At 51.5% G+C, this 15,072-nt stretch overlaps 1 protein-coding gene and 1 long non-coding RNA gene across 5 annotated transcripts in view; one reads left to right on the top strand and one right to left on the bottom strand.

The window, feature by feature from the left end:
• The window catches only part of ARRB1 (arrestin beta 1), a 70,840-nt gene that overhangs the window by 34,333 nt on the left and 21,435 nt on the right, over window positions 1–15,072 (bottom strand). Inside the window, exon 2 of one of the 4 annotated variants that reach the window (XM_058687737.1) lies at window positions 6,099–6,246. The exons of the other annotated variants lie outside the window; for them this stretch is intronic. Coding sequence (XP_058543720.1) covers window positions 6,099–6,151 — 53 coding nt within the window. The 5' untranslated portion in view covers window positions 6,152–6,246. The remainder of the gene's footprint in view (window positions 1–6,098; window positions 6,247–15,072) is intronic. 4 annotated transcript variants of the gene reach the window in all.
• Window positions 4,164–13,245, top strand: LOC131487247 (uncharacterized). Its single transcript, XR_009249680.1, has 3 exons — window positions 4,164–4,796; window positions 6,971–7,191; window positions 12,993–13,245. It is a non-coding gene; the product is annotated as an uncharacterized LOC131487247 (long non-coding RNA).

Here is a 15,072-nt window from a genome sequence, read left to right as displayed (position 1 = left end):
TACTTAAGATGGCCACGTGTCTGGGCAGAGGCCACTGGCCGTCTGTCCCAACCCAGGAATGTAGACTTCTCAAGAAATTTCGAAGGGGGCAACTAGGAGAGCCCTGAGAAGAGGACGCCCGGACAGGCCAGCCCTGGCCTGGATGTGACCAGACATGTGGGCTGGATGGGTCTCTGCTCCTGGCTCTGCCACCAGCTGGGCAAACCTCTTCCCCCTGTGGCCACTATCACCCCTCCCACCCCCAATCTCCAAACTGTACCATCACCTACTGCTGGCTGAAGTGGCAGGAGGCAGAGGAGAGGAAGGACAGCAGGGCCCTTCCCAGGTCCCGCCCAGAGGACATCACTGGCCGCCCCGAGTGCTGGGTGCCGTCCCTGAGCCTGGTCCAAGCCGCCTTCACAATCTTTTTCCCTACATGTGCCAGCTCCAGGGAGCTGCTATTAGTTAGCATTGATCCACAAAGTGCTTTGATGACACTGTCTATGGGCTTAGCCTCACACCCAGGGCCCTCGGGGCTAGGAGCAAGGGGTGGAAATGGAGCTGGGGACCCAGGCCACTGAGCAGAGTGACAGAACACTGGAGCCCCAAGACCAAGGCCCAAACAAGCCCAGGGCCAGCACTCAGTAAATGTTAGCTGAATACATGTTCACTGAAAAGCTACCTTAATCTGGTAACTTAATCTGGGTATATTTTCTTATTAAGAACTATTATTGTTGTTATAAGTGATGTTTATCATGTTTAATACAAACCCAGCACTTTTCTAAACACTGTATCAACTCATTTAATCCTCACAAGAACCCTGTAAGGTAGATACTCTTCCTCTTCACACTCTACATAGGAAGAAACTTAGACACAGAAAGGGTAGTAAGTAACTTGCCCAAAGTCACAGAGCAGAAAAGAAATGGAAGCAGCTCAAACCATCTGCTTGATAAATTAAGAAGTAAAAATATAATAACAATGCCTCTGAAGTTTTTTAAATGTTTGTGTATTTATTTATTTATTTATTTATTTATTTATTTATTTATTTATTTTTGAGAGAGAGAGAGAGAGAGAGGGCAGGGGAGGGGCAGAGAAAGAAGGACAGAGGATCTGAGCCTGATGCGGGCCTCAAACTCATGAATCGTGAGATCGTGACCCGAGCCAAAGTCAGCCACTCAGCCAACTGAGCCACCAAGGCGCCCCAATGCTTCTGAATTTTAAAAGAATTCGATCGTTTTGAAAGATACAATTTATCCTGTGTTCCAAACCAAATACATTCATTATCAGACTTATCGTGCTATGGTCAGGAGGTAAGTCGTTCTCTCAAAGAGTAGTATGACAAAGGTAAAACATGTGCTTCTCGGTTATCTCAAAATCATAGTTCTTTAGAAACTTCGAGTAGTTTTATTAAAACTTAGAAAACAAGAAAAACTGACAATGGCAATGGTTTTAAGATTTATCATTTATGTGTTAGGTGCTAGGGACTTCGCATATTTATCCTGCTTAATCTTGAGGCCAACTCAAGGAAGAAAAGGCATTTTTCTCCCCTGAGGGTGCCTATCTCCTACACCTCCTTGGTGGGCCTGGTCCATCAGATGTCTGCCCTGCCCAGGTTGGGAGCTGTTCCAGGGCGGGGCTGTGTTTGGCCCAGAGAAGGGGCCTCGCAACGGAGTTTAGGGCTTGGGGTCAGGCGACTGTTGCTTCATCAGCCTGCAATTCAGCTGTCTGGAGTGTTAAATGAGGCCCTGGCACCAAGAGCTCTGTACAAGGGGTGTAAACACTAACCACCACCACCACCACCACAATAATCAGACTCACTGGGTGGTCTTGGGCAGGTTTCAGCCCATCTTGGCCTCAGCTGGCTCACCAGCTCTCAATGGGGGTCACGTTACCTTGATGGGCCCGGGGAGCTGAGAGGAGATAATGGGTATGAGGAGCTCCTTGGAGGTCAGAGACAAAGGCATGTTAGGAGAACAAGGCTGAAATATCAAGCATTTTTAAGAAATGAATTTCCATTATTTCCAAGAACACAGAGGCCTACGGATAAGGTGGGCACGGCAAGGCCAGCCAAGAGCAGCTGTCCTCCGCGAGGCAGAAGCAGGAAGGAGCACTGGGGGTGTCTCTGAACTTCTCCCCAAACCACACCCTGGGGCTTGGTAATCCACACCCTCACACCCACCCCAAATTCTCCACCCACTCCTCATGCTGATTCCCCTCCGTTGTCTGGGGAATTTTGAGAAGCCTGCCAGGAGGAACACTGCTGGCCCGTTCTTTAGCCACTGATCTGTCTGCACTGACAACTTCCCAACCACCTCCACCCGCCCAACCTAGATGCTTGTACATCTGACGGAAAGGGTCATGGGGGCCTGCTCAATTCTAAGGACTGGACTGACACATGGAGACCTTGCCCAGGTCAGATCCCAGGAGGCCAGCTCCCTTAGTGCCTCTGCTAGCCTGCCTCTGTTCTACCACAACTCCAGGGACCTTGACAAGCAGAGGGGTCTGTAGTGAATGTATTGCCCACATATGGTAGGGGAGACAGACATTATATTATACTTAAAGGGTCTATCCACCAAGAAGGCTTAACAATTGTAAACATTCATGCGCCACATGTGGGAGCACCCAAATATATAAATCAATTAATCACAAACATAAAGAAACTCAATGATAGTAACACCATAATAGTAGGAGACTTCAACAGCCCACTCACAGCAATGGACAGATCATCTAATCAAAAAACCAACAAGGAAACAATGGCTTTGAATGACACACTGGACCAGATGAACTTAACAGATATATTCAGAACATTTCATCCTAAAGCAGCAGAATATACATTCTTCTCCAGTGCACATGGAACGTTTTCCAGAGTAGATCATATACTGGGACACAAATCAGCCCTAAGTAAGTACAAAAAGATCGAGATCATACCGTGCATATTTTCAGACCACAACGCTACGAAACTTGAAATCAACCACAGGAAAAAATTTGGAAAGGTAACAAATACTTGGAGACTGAAGAACATCCTACTAAAGAATGAATGGGCTAACCAAGCAGTAAAAGAGGAAATTAAAAAGTATATGGAAGTCAATGAAAATGATAATACCACAACCCAAAACCTCTGAGACACAGCAAAGGTGGTCATAAGACGAAAGTATATAGCAATCCAGGCCTTCCTAAAGAAGGAAGAAAGATCTCGGATACACAAGCTAACCTTACGCCTTAAGGAGCTGGAAAAAGAACAGCAAATAAAACCCAAAACCAGAAGAAGATAGGAAATAATAGGGATGAGAGCAGAAATTAATGCTATCGAAACCGAAAAAACAGTAGAACAGATCAATGAAACCAGAATCTGGTTCTTTGAAAGAATTAACAAAACTGATAATCCCGTAGCCAGTTCGATCAAAAAGAAAAAGGAAAGGACCCAAATAAATAAAATCAAGAATGAAAGAGGAGAGATCACAACCAACACAGAAATATAAACAATAGTAAGAGAATGTTATGAGCAATCATATGCCAATAAAATGGGCAATCTGGAAGAAATGGACAAATTCCTAGAAACATATACATGACCAAAACTGAAACAGGTAAAGGAGACAGATGCACAAACCAAAAACTATCTGCAAAAGGCACTATGAGGGAGCGTTATAAAGAAGGTGACCGTAACTCCAGAGAGGGAGTGGCTTGAAAGTTACAGAGAACAGGCGACATCTGAGGTGGGACCGGAAGGATGATTCAGAGTTTGCCAGGTCATCAAGGTGCAGAAGAGAGGACATTAAAGTGATGTGCAAATGCATGGAATGACGCAAACCTAAATAGCAGAGTGTACATTTCAAAATCATTTCAAAATCACCATCCCAATTGATACTCTCAAATACCACAATGGGGTTACCTGCCCTGCCACACACACACACACACACACACACACACACACGCATGCGCGCAAGTAAGAAAAGTAAGGGCCAGTGAAGACAAATGATGAGCCCAAGGGGAAACAGTGACTGATTTCTCGGGAGAGGGTAGGAGTAAGGGAGGGACACTGGCTGAGATGGCTCTCTTGTCTTGAAGGGGGCGGTATTCTCATAGGTCAGTGATCCCTCATTTCCTGCCCCTGCTAGTCTGTGATGCCCTCCTCCCATCCCCGACATACATGCATCCTCCTCCGGGCCCCAGGGCCTTTCAGAAGGGTGGCCAGCAGAGGGACAGAGCAGCCTTCCAAGGAGACCAAGAAAGATCTGAACTTTCATGAGGCCCAGCTTGGAGGCCGTGCCCTACCCTCCCCCACTCCCCCCAGGGCACTGATAACCCCGACCTCTCCCACTGCAAATCTCCTCTCCTAGCCTGTCCTCTCCCCTTCTCTCGCAGCTGCAGCTGCCGCCAGCCTCTCCCTCTCCTCCCTCCACCCCTCACCATCCCCAGGGAGCAGTGAGCTCAGCCTTTCCCATCAGCCATCCCTGGGAATGATGGGAAATGCGAGGCAGGCCAGGAACCAGCAGAGGCCTGCCCCAGAGAGGGAGGAGGAGAACACGGGCTTTTCTGAGGGCCACTGGGGGCGTCTTGGGGGCAGGGCTCCATTCCGCTGCTTGCAATGAAGCCCAGGCTGCCGTAAGAGCACAGTCTGCCTGTCCTTACCACTGGCTCTAAATAAGGTGGGATCCAACTGCTGGAGCTGGGATGGGCCTCTTTTTCTGGATGGGAAGACAGAGGTCCAGAGAGAGGAGGGAAAGGAAGTATGTCTGGGAGCTGACTGCCACATCCCAGGCACTGTTGGAGCCTTTCACGTCCTTTGTCTCATTGGATCCTTACCACTACCCTGCAAGGTATGTGTGGCACGCTGAAGAATGCCCCCCTAAGATGCCCACATCCCCCAATCCCTGGAACCGTGAATATGCTACCCTACATGGGAAAAGGGACTTGGCAGATGAGATTTAGTTAAGGTTCTGGGGATAGGGAGCTTCCCCTGCATTACCTGGGTAGACCCAGGGCCATCACAAAGGTCCTTATAAGAGGGAGGCAGGAGGGTCAGAGACAGAAAAGGCAAGGACGTGCTGATAGAGGCATCAGGAGAGAAATTAGAAGATCCTATGCTGCTGGCTTTAAGATGGAGAGTGGAACCAGGAGCTAAAGAACGTAGGCAGCTTCTAGAAGCTAGAAAAGGCAATGGGATGGATTCTCTCCTAGAGTCCTCAGAAGGAACACAGCCCTCCAACTTACTTTAGGACTTTGGGCCTCCAGAACCGTCAGAGAATAAATCTGGGCTGTTTCAGGCCGCTAAATTTGTGGTGATTTGTTACAGGAGCAATAGGAGACTAATAAAGGAAGTATTCCCATTCCTGTTTTGCAGATGAGGAAACAGCCTCAGGGAAAGCACGTGACTTCCTCAGGTCCTACACGCTCCCCTCCACACCACACTGGGCTTACTGGGAATCTCCACGGGCTGTCAAGGCTGGGAGCCCCTGAGCCAGAGCTTCAAGGCGGGAGGAGGGGGGAGTGTGAGGAGGAGGTAGGGGTCTGCCACTGCAGGGCCAAGGTTGAGGACAGGAGTAGGGATGGGATCTGGGGAAAGTTAAAGCTCTGCCTGCAAGGACTTGTATTGTGGATTGTGGCTAGGGCCTTCTGGAGCCAGTGACTGCGTCCTACCCTGCCCCAACTTGACACAGGGAGGCACGGGACATGGACAAGGGGCGCTGGGCATGTAGCTGGGCTCAGCGGGCCAAGAATTTGCAGGATTTATCAAAATTAGGTGAAATTTCCCCATTATCTCTCTTTGCTCCTGATAAAATCCTTCCTGAGAGGAAGGCTCCTCATCCTTCTTCCCACATGACCGGTGAGCAGGATGAGGCCCTGGGGGTCAGTAGCTGGCCCAAGTTTTCACAGCCGGGAAGAAGTGGAATCTGGGTGTTCATGATGATCAACATAAGGAAAACATGACTAATAGCTATTGAGCTGTGTGCACCTGCTGTCCCTGGCATTTTCTCAGTCATTCTTGAGGCAGACCTGGTCAAGTCCCTCCTCTGCCTCAAACCCCTTCACTGCTCCCCACAAGCTCTGGGCCCACCCACCCCTCTGATCTCCCCTCCCACTACACTCCCCTGCCCCCCATACGCTCTAGCCCCACTGACCTTGGTTGTTTCCCTGGAAACATCAAACTCTTTGCAACTATGGACTCTCCCATGGGGCTCCCACCTCGCCAGCTCCAAGCCACACGGCACTCACGGCACTCACGGTGGAGAAACCATAGGTCTTGGCCACACCCGTTCCTTCTTGTGGCTAAGGGGGAGGGAAAAGGGCCAGAGGTCAGCCCTAGGTGGCAGGAGGCCTGGCAGGCTGGAACTGAGAGGGCCTGAGTGAATCGATCATTTCCTACACAGTAAAGGAAGAGCAGCCTGGACGTGGGACAGGGTGTGGTAGGGTAACTTCTCAGGGGGATGGGCCCTCCCAGAAATGCAGATCCTAGGGTACTGGGGCTGAGGAGGCCTCCGAGAACATTGGATTCCAGTCCTCAGTGCCTGTGTGGTGGCACCGAGGCCCAGAGAAGGACGTGACTCACCCCTGGCCCCAAGCATGTCACCAGGAAGGTCAGTTTGGGGCAGTGTTTTGGGCTCTGCCACTCACTAGCTGGGTGACCTTGGGCAAAGAGAAAACCGTTCTGATCCTCACTGATAAAGTGGAAATAATAACAGTGCTTTTCTTGGTGAATGCCTGGAGAGGACCGGGTGCAGGGAAGCCTTCGGTAAGTGAGAGCCGCTGTCACCACTGAGAGAGCACGGCCTGAACTCAAGGCACTGGATGGGGGAGCTCATCCCTCTGTGTGATATAGCGGGTTTAATTTCACCCCCACGCTGGGCCCTGAGGCCGGGGTGGGAGGGACACCCAGAAAGATGGACACTCGGCTGTCTGCAAAGCCACTGCTTCTGGGCCCCCACAGCTGGTGAGTCCTTAATCTCAGCGGTCTTCTCTAGTAAAGAAATTACCAGTCTGATTTTCCTTCCAGTTAAAGAAAGGACTCCTCTAAGGGATCAAGCCTGGGCTAGAGGGGTTCCTGATCAAAACCTGAGCTCTCCACTTCCACACTGACGGAGGCAAGAGGAGCCACTGGGCGCTGAGCACTCTTCCTGCAGGCGACACTGTGCTGGGCTTCTGTGCAATGACTTCTACCTCTGCACAGCCACCTGAGGGGACCAGGAGACCCATCCTGCTGAAGGGGAAGCTGAGGTCTGTAGAGAGTAAGTGACCTGCCTGCCACACCAGCTGGCAAGGCCACATTCTTACAGCTCCAGAAGGTCTCTGGGCAAGGGCTGTTCCTATTCTAAAGCCTTGGTTCTAGAGGAGGAGCCCAGAGCTGCCATGAGGCCCTGAGGCAGCCTCCTAATTGCCTGCAGCCCCAGCAGCCCATCTCCTCCCTCCAGGCCCTCTCACCTCCCCTCAGCTCCCCAGAGATCCGTTATTAATAACTATGAAAAAAACACATGGTAACGCCGTTGCCTCCGTCTGGACAAGGCTGTCCACCCCCACACCAAGTTCACATCCACCTTATCTCAGATATTTACTCATTGGGCACTTCCTCAGAAAGTCTTTGGTGACCCCTGACGAGGTCAGACCCCCTCGTAGGCACTCTCAGGGTATCCCTCACAGTGGGCACTCTGGCTGTCCCCCTGCTACAGACCATTAGCCCCATGAAGCCAAGGATAGTGTCTGTTTGCTGCCATGGTTTCCCCAGAGGTATGCCCAGTACTGGCACGCAGCCTCAGGAAGCCTCTCTCCACTTGCCTGGGCCAGGCACTGTGCCAACTGCTGATCCCAAGCTGCACATTTAATCCCCACGATTACTCTAGGAGGTGGGGGTTATCATCCTCCTGGACAGATAAGCACATGAGACCAGGACAGACAGTGACTTCCCCGAGGATACCCAGTTAACCTGGCACATGGCTGGGACCAGCACCTAGCACCGGCTATATGATCTGTGGGCCCAGTGCAGGATGCGGGGCCCCTAAGAGCATTTAACCAATCGAGAGGTCCTCCTGAGCTTGGGGCCCTAGGTGACCGCACAGGTCGCCCACCCCTGAAGCCAGCCCCCTTGGGCACCCATGTGTTCTGACTCCCGGCCCAAACCCAGGCTCCTCTGAGAGGCCCTTGGGCATCAGTGCCCTATGGCAGTGGTTCTCACACTGAGCATAGGTCAGAATCACATGGGAGGAGGGGCGCCTGAGTGGCTCAGTCAGTTAAGCATCCGAGTTTTGATTTCAGCTCAGGTCATGATCTCAGGAACTGTGGATTGAGCCACGCATCAGGCTCTGCACTGATAATGCAGAGCCTACTTGGGATTCCCTCTCTCTCTCTCTCTCTCTCTGCCCCTCCCAGCTTGCTTGCATGCTCTCTTTCTCTCAAAATAAATAAATAAATAAACATTAAAAAAGAAAAAAAAAAAGAATCGCATGGGAGGCCTGTTACAACCCAGCTTGCTGGGCCCCACCTTCAGTCTTCCCATTTAGTAGGGGTGAGGTGGACCTGGGAATATGCATTTCCAACGGCTGCATTTCTAAGGTGAGGTTGATACAATGGCCCTAAGACACTGAGAACCACTTCCCAGAGGAATGTATGTTTAGCAGGGGCATTCTGAATCCAGGGTTTTGTGGAAGGAGAGATTTATGGGCAGGCTATCAGGGCTGAGGATGCCTCACATCTGTCCCACCGTACCCAGGCCTCAAGTGGAAAGGACCAGCCCTACTAAGAAGGAGTGGGGGGAGGGGGCGGCGGTGCCGTGGAGAGGAAGGGGAGAGGCAGGGAGAAGCGGGGAGGAAAAACGAAAACTTTGCACAAATTATCTTAATTTTTTGTAACAATCTTGAGAGGCAGCTTCTGTTATCTTTATTGTAGAAGAAACCCCTGCATACACAAGTCAATGATTTGCCCAGAGTCACAGTCAGGAAATTACGGAGACCACAACTGAACCTGGTTCAAACTTATGTGTTGCCACAAGCCTGTTTCAACCAGCTGGCCCTGTCAAGTTCTAATCCCATGACCTGCTCGGCCCGGGGAAGCAGAGCCAATAGCCTTGGGTTCACTCAGTCCCAAGCCCTGGGAAAGCCTGGCAAGCCTCCAGGGCCCTGCCCCTCCACCACCTGCCTGCCCCCACAAACCCCAGCCTGCAGCACAAAGACCTGGGACCCAGCTGAGGGGGCTAAGGTGCTGACACCATTCCAGCAGGCCAGGACACCCATCCTGAGATCAGAGGTTCCTCCCAATCCAGGCCCTTCTCTCCAGCCTCCCTTCTTTCCACTCACTCGCACACGCTCTAAGCCCCAGATCACACGCCATCTGTTCCTTCTGCCTGGAATGCCCTTCCCACCCTGCTATCTGTCCAACTCTTACCCATCCCTAAACACCCCACATCACCTCTACTAGGAAGTGCCCCCTCAGCACCTTGACCATCCTCACCCCTCTATCACGCCACTGTCAGCTTCCCTGGCTGTACCTCCAAAGATCATTCTACAAATACTTATTATCTGCCCTGCTCCAGACACAGTGCAAGGTGCTGAGGATACAAAGCTCAAGCTGAGCTCCGTCAGGCTTGGGTGTGGGTCTGCTTCCCCCTGTGAACCTCTGCCAGGAGAGGCAGACAGAGAAGGAGTAGGTGAGGGTCGGTCGTCAAGGAGTGATGGGACCACAGCTGGGTATATGAAAAGATGGCTGGGGGCCTGGAAGGTAGTACAAATTCTATGTTCCAGGCACTGTGAGGCTGTAGGAAGCAGCTCCCCAATGTCCCACGCCTGGAGTGCAGATCCTTGACAAAGAGCACAAAACTACTACCGAATGAACACAAGGCAAGTTATGTGATGGGCAGGTTATGGGCTCCCCAGGAAACCAAGGCCCAGAGACAGAAAGGGATGAGCCCAGAGTACCACTCAGAGCAGGAGGCAGCCCTAGAATGGGCCTGCAACCTGCTGTCCCAGGAGATGTGGGTTTTAAACAGCAGAGGAAGGAGAAGGCAACGTGCCTTACCCTGAAAAACGTGCCCCGTGGACCCTTCCTCCGGAGACATAAGGCAGTAAGGGAAAGCCACAGCCCACGGAAGCCCTAGGCGGGAGAGGATGGCCACTGAGGAGCAGAGAGGCTGGAGTGTGGCCAGGCTGGTGGAGGAAACATCTTGAGAGGCAAGAGGGAGGAAGGGAGGAGGAATCAGAAAGGAGGAAAGAGCCAGACACGCAAACACCTCCGCCTCCTCTTTCCAACCAAAACAGAATCCCCAGCAGACAGACCTGTGAGGAAGGAGACAAGGAAAGAAGCTGGGGCCTCAGAGGGGCGGGTGGCTGGGAAGGTACCCAGGACAGGAGCCTCTGGAAGCTTCAGGGACTAGGTAGCCCTGCTAAGGATTGGGTGGGGGGTGGTTAGTGGGGAGGCCCCATCAATCAGCAGGTACCTGTGGGTACAGAGCTGGGGCTCGGGGAGGAAGGTGATGTGGACTCCACCTGGTCGCTCCTACTGCTCCTCCAAGACCCACTCAGGTACCAGCTTTTCTCAAAGCACCTGAAGCAACCACTGGGCTGGGCTGGGCTGGGCTCCAGCACAGGATTAGCACAGACTCAGAAAATACTGTGCAGCAAAACTGATCTGATGATGGTGGAGTCAAGGCCTAGCCCTTAGAAAGCCTACAGTCTGGTAGGAAAGCCAAGGCATTCAAAGGTTGGAGCGTGGGCACCGAGGTGACTCTGAACTCCTAGACAACCAGGACTGGCAGGCATTTCAGAACCATCCACAAAGCTTTAATGGGGGCCTTGTCCTCTAGAAGGACACGCTGCTGGGATAAGGAGTCAGGAGGAGCTGGGGGGATTGAAGAAGAAGGAGGCATCATCTTTGTCCCCCACCCCCACTCCACACACATACACACACACACGCACACACACACAGAGTGCTGAAGGCTGAGGGGCTTCCAGAGACCAGGATTCTGGTCCTGGCTCTGGGACTTAGACAAACTCCTTGACTTCTCTGGGTCTCTCCATTCCCTCACCTCCATAATGGAAACTCTCCTATCCCCTTGCCTCTCAGGAGACACATCAGGTCAAGGACAGGCTTCCATACAAGTAAGAACGAAGGCCTCGGGCATGACTTCAGCACATATTAGAGTCCCACCCCATCCCTGCCCTGGCTGCCACCTGCTTTCCTCAGGCCTCCATTTGGGTGCAGCGAGCCTGGGAGACAGAGGTTGTGGTCACGAGAGTAGGCAGCCAGGCCTGGTATCCAAATGGGAGAGTGGCCCCAAAGCAAATCCACTTCCTGTCCAGGAGCCTTCTCTCTCCTTCCTCTCTCCCTAGCGGAGGAAAACAACCCTTCCCACACAAACACGTCCTCACCACTGTTTGAGAAGCTTTATTGAAACTTCTGTCTGGGCTTTCCCTCACCTGGCTGGCTTTAAGCTGCTAGAATTGAGGGGTCCTTCTTTCATCTATTTTTTTATAGGGAACCAGTCTGGCTTGGTTGAACCTTCCACTCGCTAGAGGACAACAGTCCAAGAGTCAAGTGACTTCCCCTTCCTCAGCCTGTGTCTTCTTCTAAAAAGAGGGGATGACGATAGGGCCTACCCCATAATGTTATTCTGAGGATTAACTAAATGCAGTGCCTAGCACTTAGTAATACTTATTAATTCTTACTATCATTAATAATATTCCATGGGGCACCTAGGTGGCTTAGTGGGTTAAGCGTCCAACTTCAGCTCGGGTCACGATCTCACAGTTGGTGGGTTCGAACCCCGTGTCGGGCTCTGTGCTGACAGCTCAGAACCTGGAACCTACTTCAGATTCTGTGTCTCCCTCTCTCTGCCCCTCCCCCGCTCATCCTCTCCTCTCTCTCTCTCTCAAAATAATAAACATTAATTTTTTTAATTAAAAAAAATAATATTCCACAAATATTTATTGAGTGCCTTTTCTGTGTCAGACGCTGTTGGCCGCCAGGGACAAATGGGCAGATATGTGTAATGGATCCTGTCTATACAAAGTTTCCCCTCTAGCAAGGAAGACAGCAGGGTTCCACACTGCACAGCACCAGGGGTTTCCATGGCACGGACCCCAATGCCAACAGCATCCCCTGCAAGACAGATATCAAAGAAATCAATAGTACACAGTGACTCTAACAACAGGTGCTCTCAAATACAGTGCTCCGAGAACACAGGACAAGTGACTGACCAGCCTGAGAAGTGGAGAAGGCTTCCCCAAGAAGTGACATCTGAGCTAGGAGCTGAAGAAGAAGCGGTAATAACTCTGACAGGGGCAAGGTGTGAGCATGTTATACTGAGGCAAAATAAACAAAAGCTGCTGTGGGGAGGCTCTGAGGAAGGAGCAGGATTCATTCAAGGTCCTGAGGGGTATGGGCAGGCGAGGCCAGCAAGGGCAGGGCAGCAGGGCCCGGTCACCAGGTGGACTCGGTCAGCAGTTGGGATTTTATTGTCACCACGATAAGACATTGGCAGGGTTTCAGCAAGGGATGGACACAATGTAGTTACACTTTAATATGCTCACTTTGGCCACAGGGTGGTGAATGGAAGGACAGAGAGGCGAGAGTAGACACAGGGAGACCAGTTAGGTGGCAGGATCAATAATAAGCCTGCTCTTGAGTTCAAATCCCAGATCTGCCATTTATGAGCTGGAAGGGAGATCACAAGAACGCCTGCCTCCTTCAGTTGCTGCGGGGATTAAATGAGCAACTTCGCGCATGTGAAGAACTTGGAACTTGGAACGACCCCTGGCCCATAGAGTGCGGTGTGTGTTCAGCTGGGATCATTCATCCAGGGGAGAAATGAAGGTGGCCCACATTAGAGAGGTAGCAGTGAGAGAGAGGGAGACATGGCCAGACTCCAGGGATAATATCAATAAGGTCTCCTTGCAAGCACCCAGCTACTCCAGCCCCTGTGCCAGCCGCAACGGCATGAGACACCCTGAGCCAGAAATGCCCAGCTGAGCCCTTCCCACATCCTGACCGACAGCAACGGGGAGAGATAAAAAAACAAATGTTGTCATTTCCAGGTACTAAGTTATTGGGCGACTGTTTATGCAGCAGAAGACAAATGCAACAACTCATTGAAATTTACCTGGCAGGAACTTCCCCTCCCCCAAGAAGCTGCACCTTAGCCAAAAGAAAGGTGCTCAGAGTATAGCAGGCAGCTGCCGAGCCTGGGACGTTTGCAACTTCCAGGATTCTGCCTTCGGAGAGCCATCGGAGAGCTTCAAAGCTAATCATCTCAGCATTATTTACAATAGCAAAAAAAAAAAAACAAAAAACTAGAAGTCACATCAATGCCAAATAAGGAGAAGATTCAATAAACTGTGGAGCATTTGCAATGAGGAACTCTATGTGTCATTAATAAATACGGATTTATTAATGGTGGGTTAATGGCATGGGAAATGCTGGAAGCAAAAAAAAAAAACCCAGTAATCCAAATGTCACATACAGTTTAAGCACAACTGGGTTTGAATACACAGGCACAGGCACATGCACACGTACACGTACACATACAAGCAAAGAGGGAAGACACACAAAAAAAATTTTTTGATGACCTTCCAAAGTGATGAGATTATGGGTGATTGCTATCTTCTCCTTGTCCAAGTGGGAAGGTTTTGTGTTTTTAAAAATAATCACTGAAAGATAAGTATTAGTTCTTTTTAAATGCTGCATCAGAACTCTGGTCACTCTGTCTCTAAGAGGACACAACACTAGAAGGTTAGCCTGGTGAAGGGAAGGGTTCCTGCCTGCTTTGTTGCTTTGTTCACGGCTGGTGGCCCAGTGCTAGAATGGTGCCTGGTACGTTGCAGGTGCTTGGCAAGTCTTTGCTGAACGAGCAAATGAATGCATGGCCCTTATCAGACTGCACTGTATCCTTCTGAGTGCCCAAGGGCCTCCCTCGCCAGCCCTCAGGCAGGGACTTGGTCTGGTCTTACTCTCCCTGGGGTTCAGCACAGGGCCTGGCACTGAGCAAAGGCCCATGGATGAATGAAAGGCTGAATAAATGAGTATTCTACCAAAAGAACCTTCCCTGATCACGGCATGCCAAGCCCTCGAGGGCCAGAGTCTATGTGAAGGAGTGTGGTGAGCGTGCCTGGGAGAGAAAAGGGGGGATATGAATACACTGGGGCCCTCTGAGAACCCAGAGAACTCTGCCTGGCCTGACTCTGGCTCTACCTTCTTCCCGAGGCCCTCCAGTTCATCCGCGACTGCCTGTTTTGTCCATCCTCCCACCCCCAGGGAGGAGTTCCAGAAGGCCTGACTCAAGCTACTTACGATGTAGTTTTGTTTTTACAAGAAGAGAGAAGCGCCTTCCTGGAATGACATTCCTGCTCGGCTGCCCTGGGGCAACCTCTGGGACAAGAATCTGGCAGGGAAGCCAGCAGGTGAAGGCAGAGCTCTGGGGGATGGGAGGGCAGGTGGTCAGAGGTGGCTGGGGGATGCAGATGTTGGAGAGGGCAGTGCTGGGTGGGAGGCCCCAGAGCTGAGCGAGACTTTGCTGGGGGTGAATGGAAGTGACCATGACCAGGTGACTCCGTATGTATTGAGTGTCACAGTGAAGGGATGGGGCACGTGCCTGTGCCCGAGCGACAGACTGAGGATGGCCCTGGGAGGGGTGCCAATGTGGAGGGCTTGCCAGAGCGGGGTGCGGTGGGGGGGTGGGCAGTGGCTGGAATTGGATTGTTTCAGTCCATGAGACTCAGAGCCTGAATGACTGCTGGCGGGGCCAGGGAGGCTGACAGGGGCTGGTCAGGCCCAAAAGGAAGCAGAAGCTTGAAGGCTGGGGCTCAGGAGGGACCCCGACTCCCACTGCAACGCCCTACTTTGGTTGTCCAGAGTGCCAGCCCAAAAAAGACCGTCCGCTTTTTATAAATAAAATTGCGACAGATGTGACATCTCAGACCCATCCGAAACACAGGCTCAGAGGTCTGGAGGTTAGAAAACACTGAGAACCCCAGAGCGCAGCCCCCTGACTTCTTCCATGACAAGCAGGCAAACAATAGCCTTACTAAAGTTCCCGAGAGCCCAAGGCACCAGCCCCCAAGACCTGGGTGTTTTCAAAAGCCATGAAGGAGGTCTGCCAGGTCCTATAGGGGAAACAGT

Source organism: Neofelis nebulosa, chromosome 10 (assembly GCF_028018385.1).
Source record: "Neofelis nebulosa isolate mNeoNeb1 chromosome 10, mNeoNeb1.pri, whole genome shotgun sequence".
NCBI lineage: Eukaryota > Metazoa > Chordata > Mammalia > Carnivora > Felidae > Neofelis > Neofelis nebulosa.
This window is presented reverse-complemented; position numbering and strand designations above follow the sequence as displayed.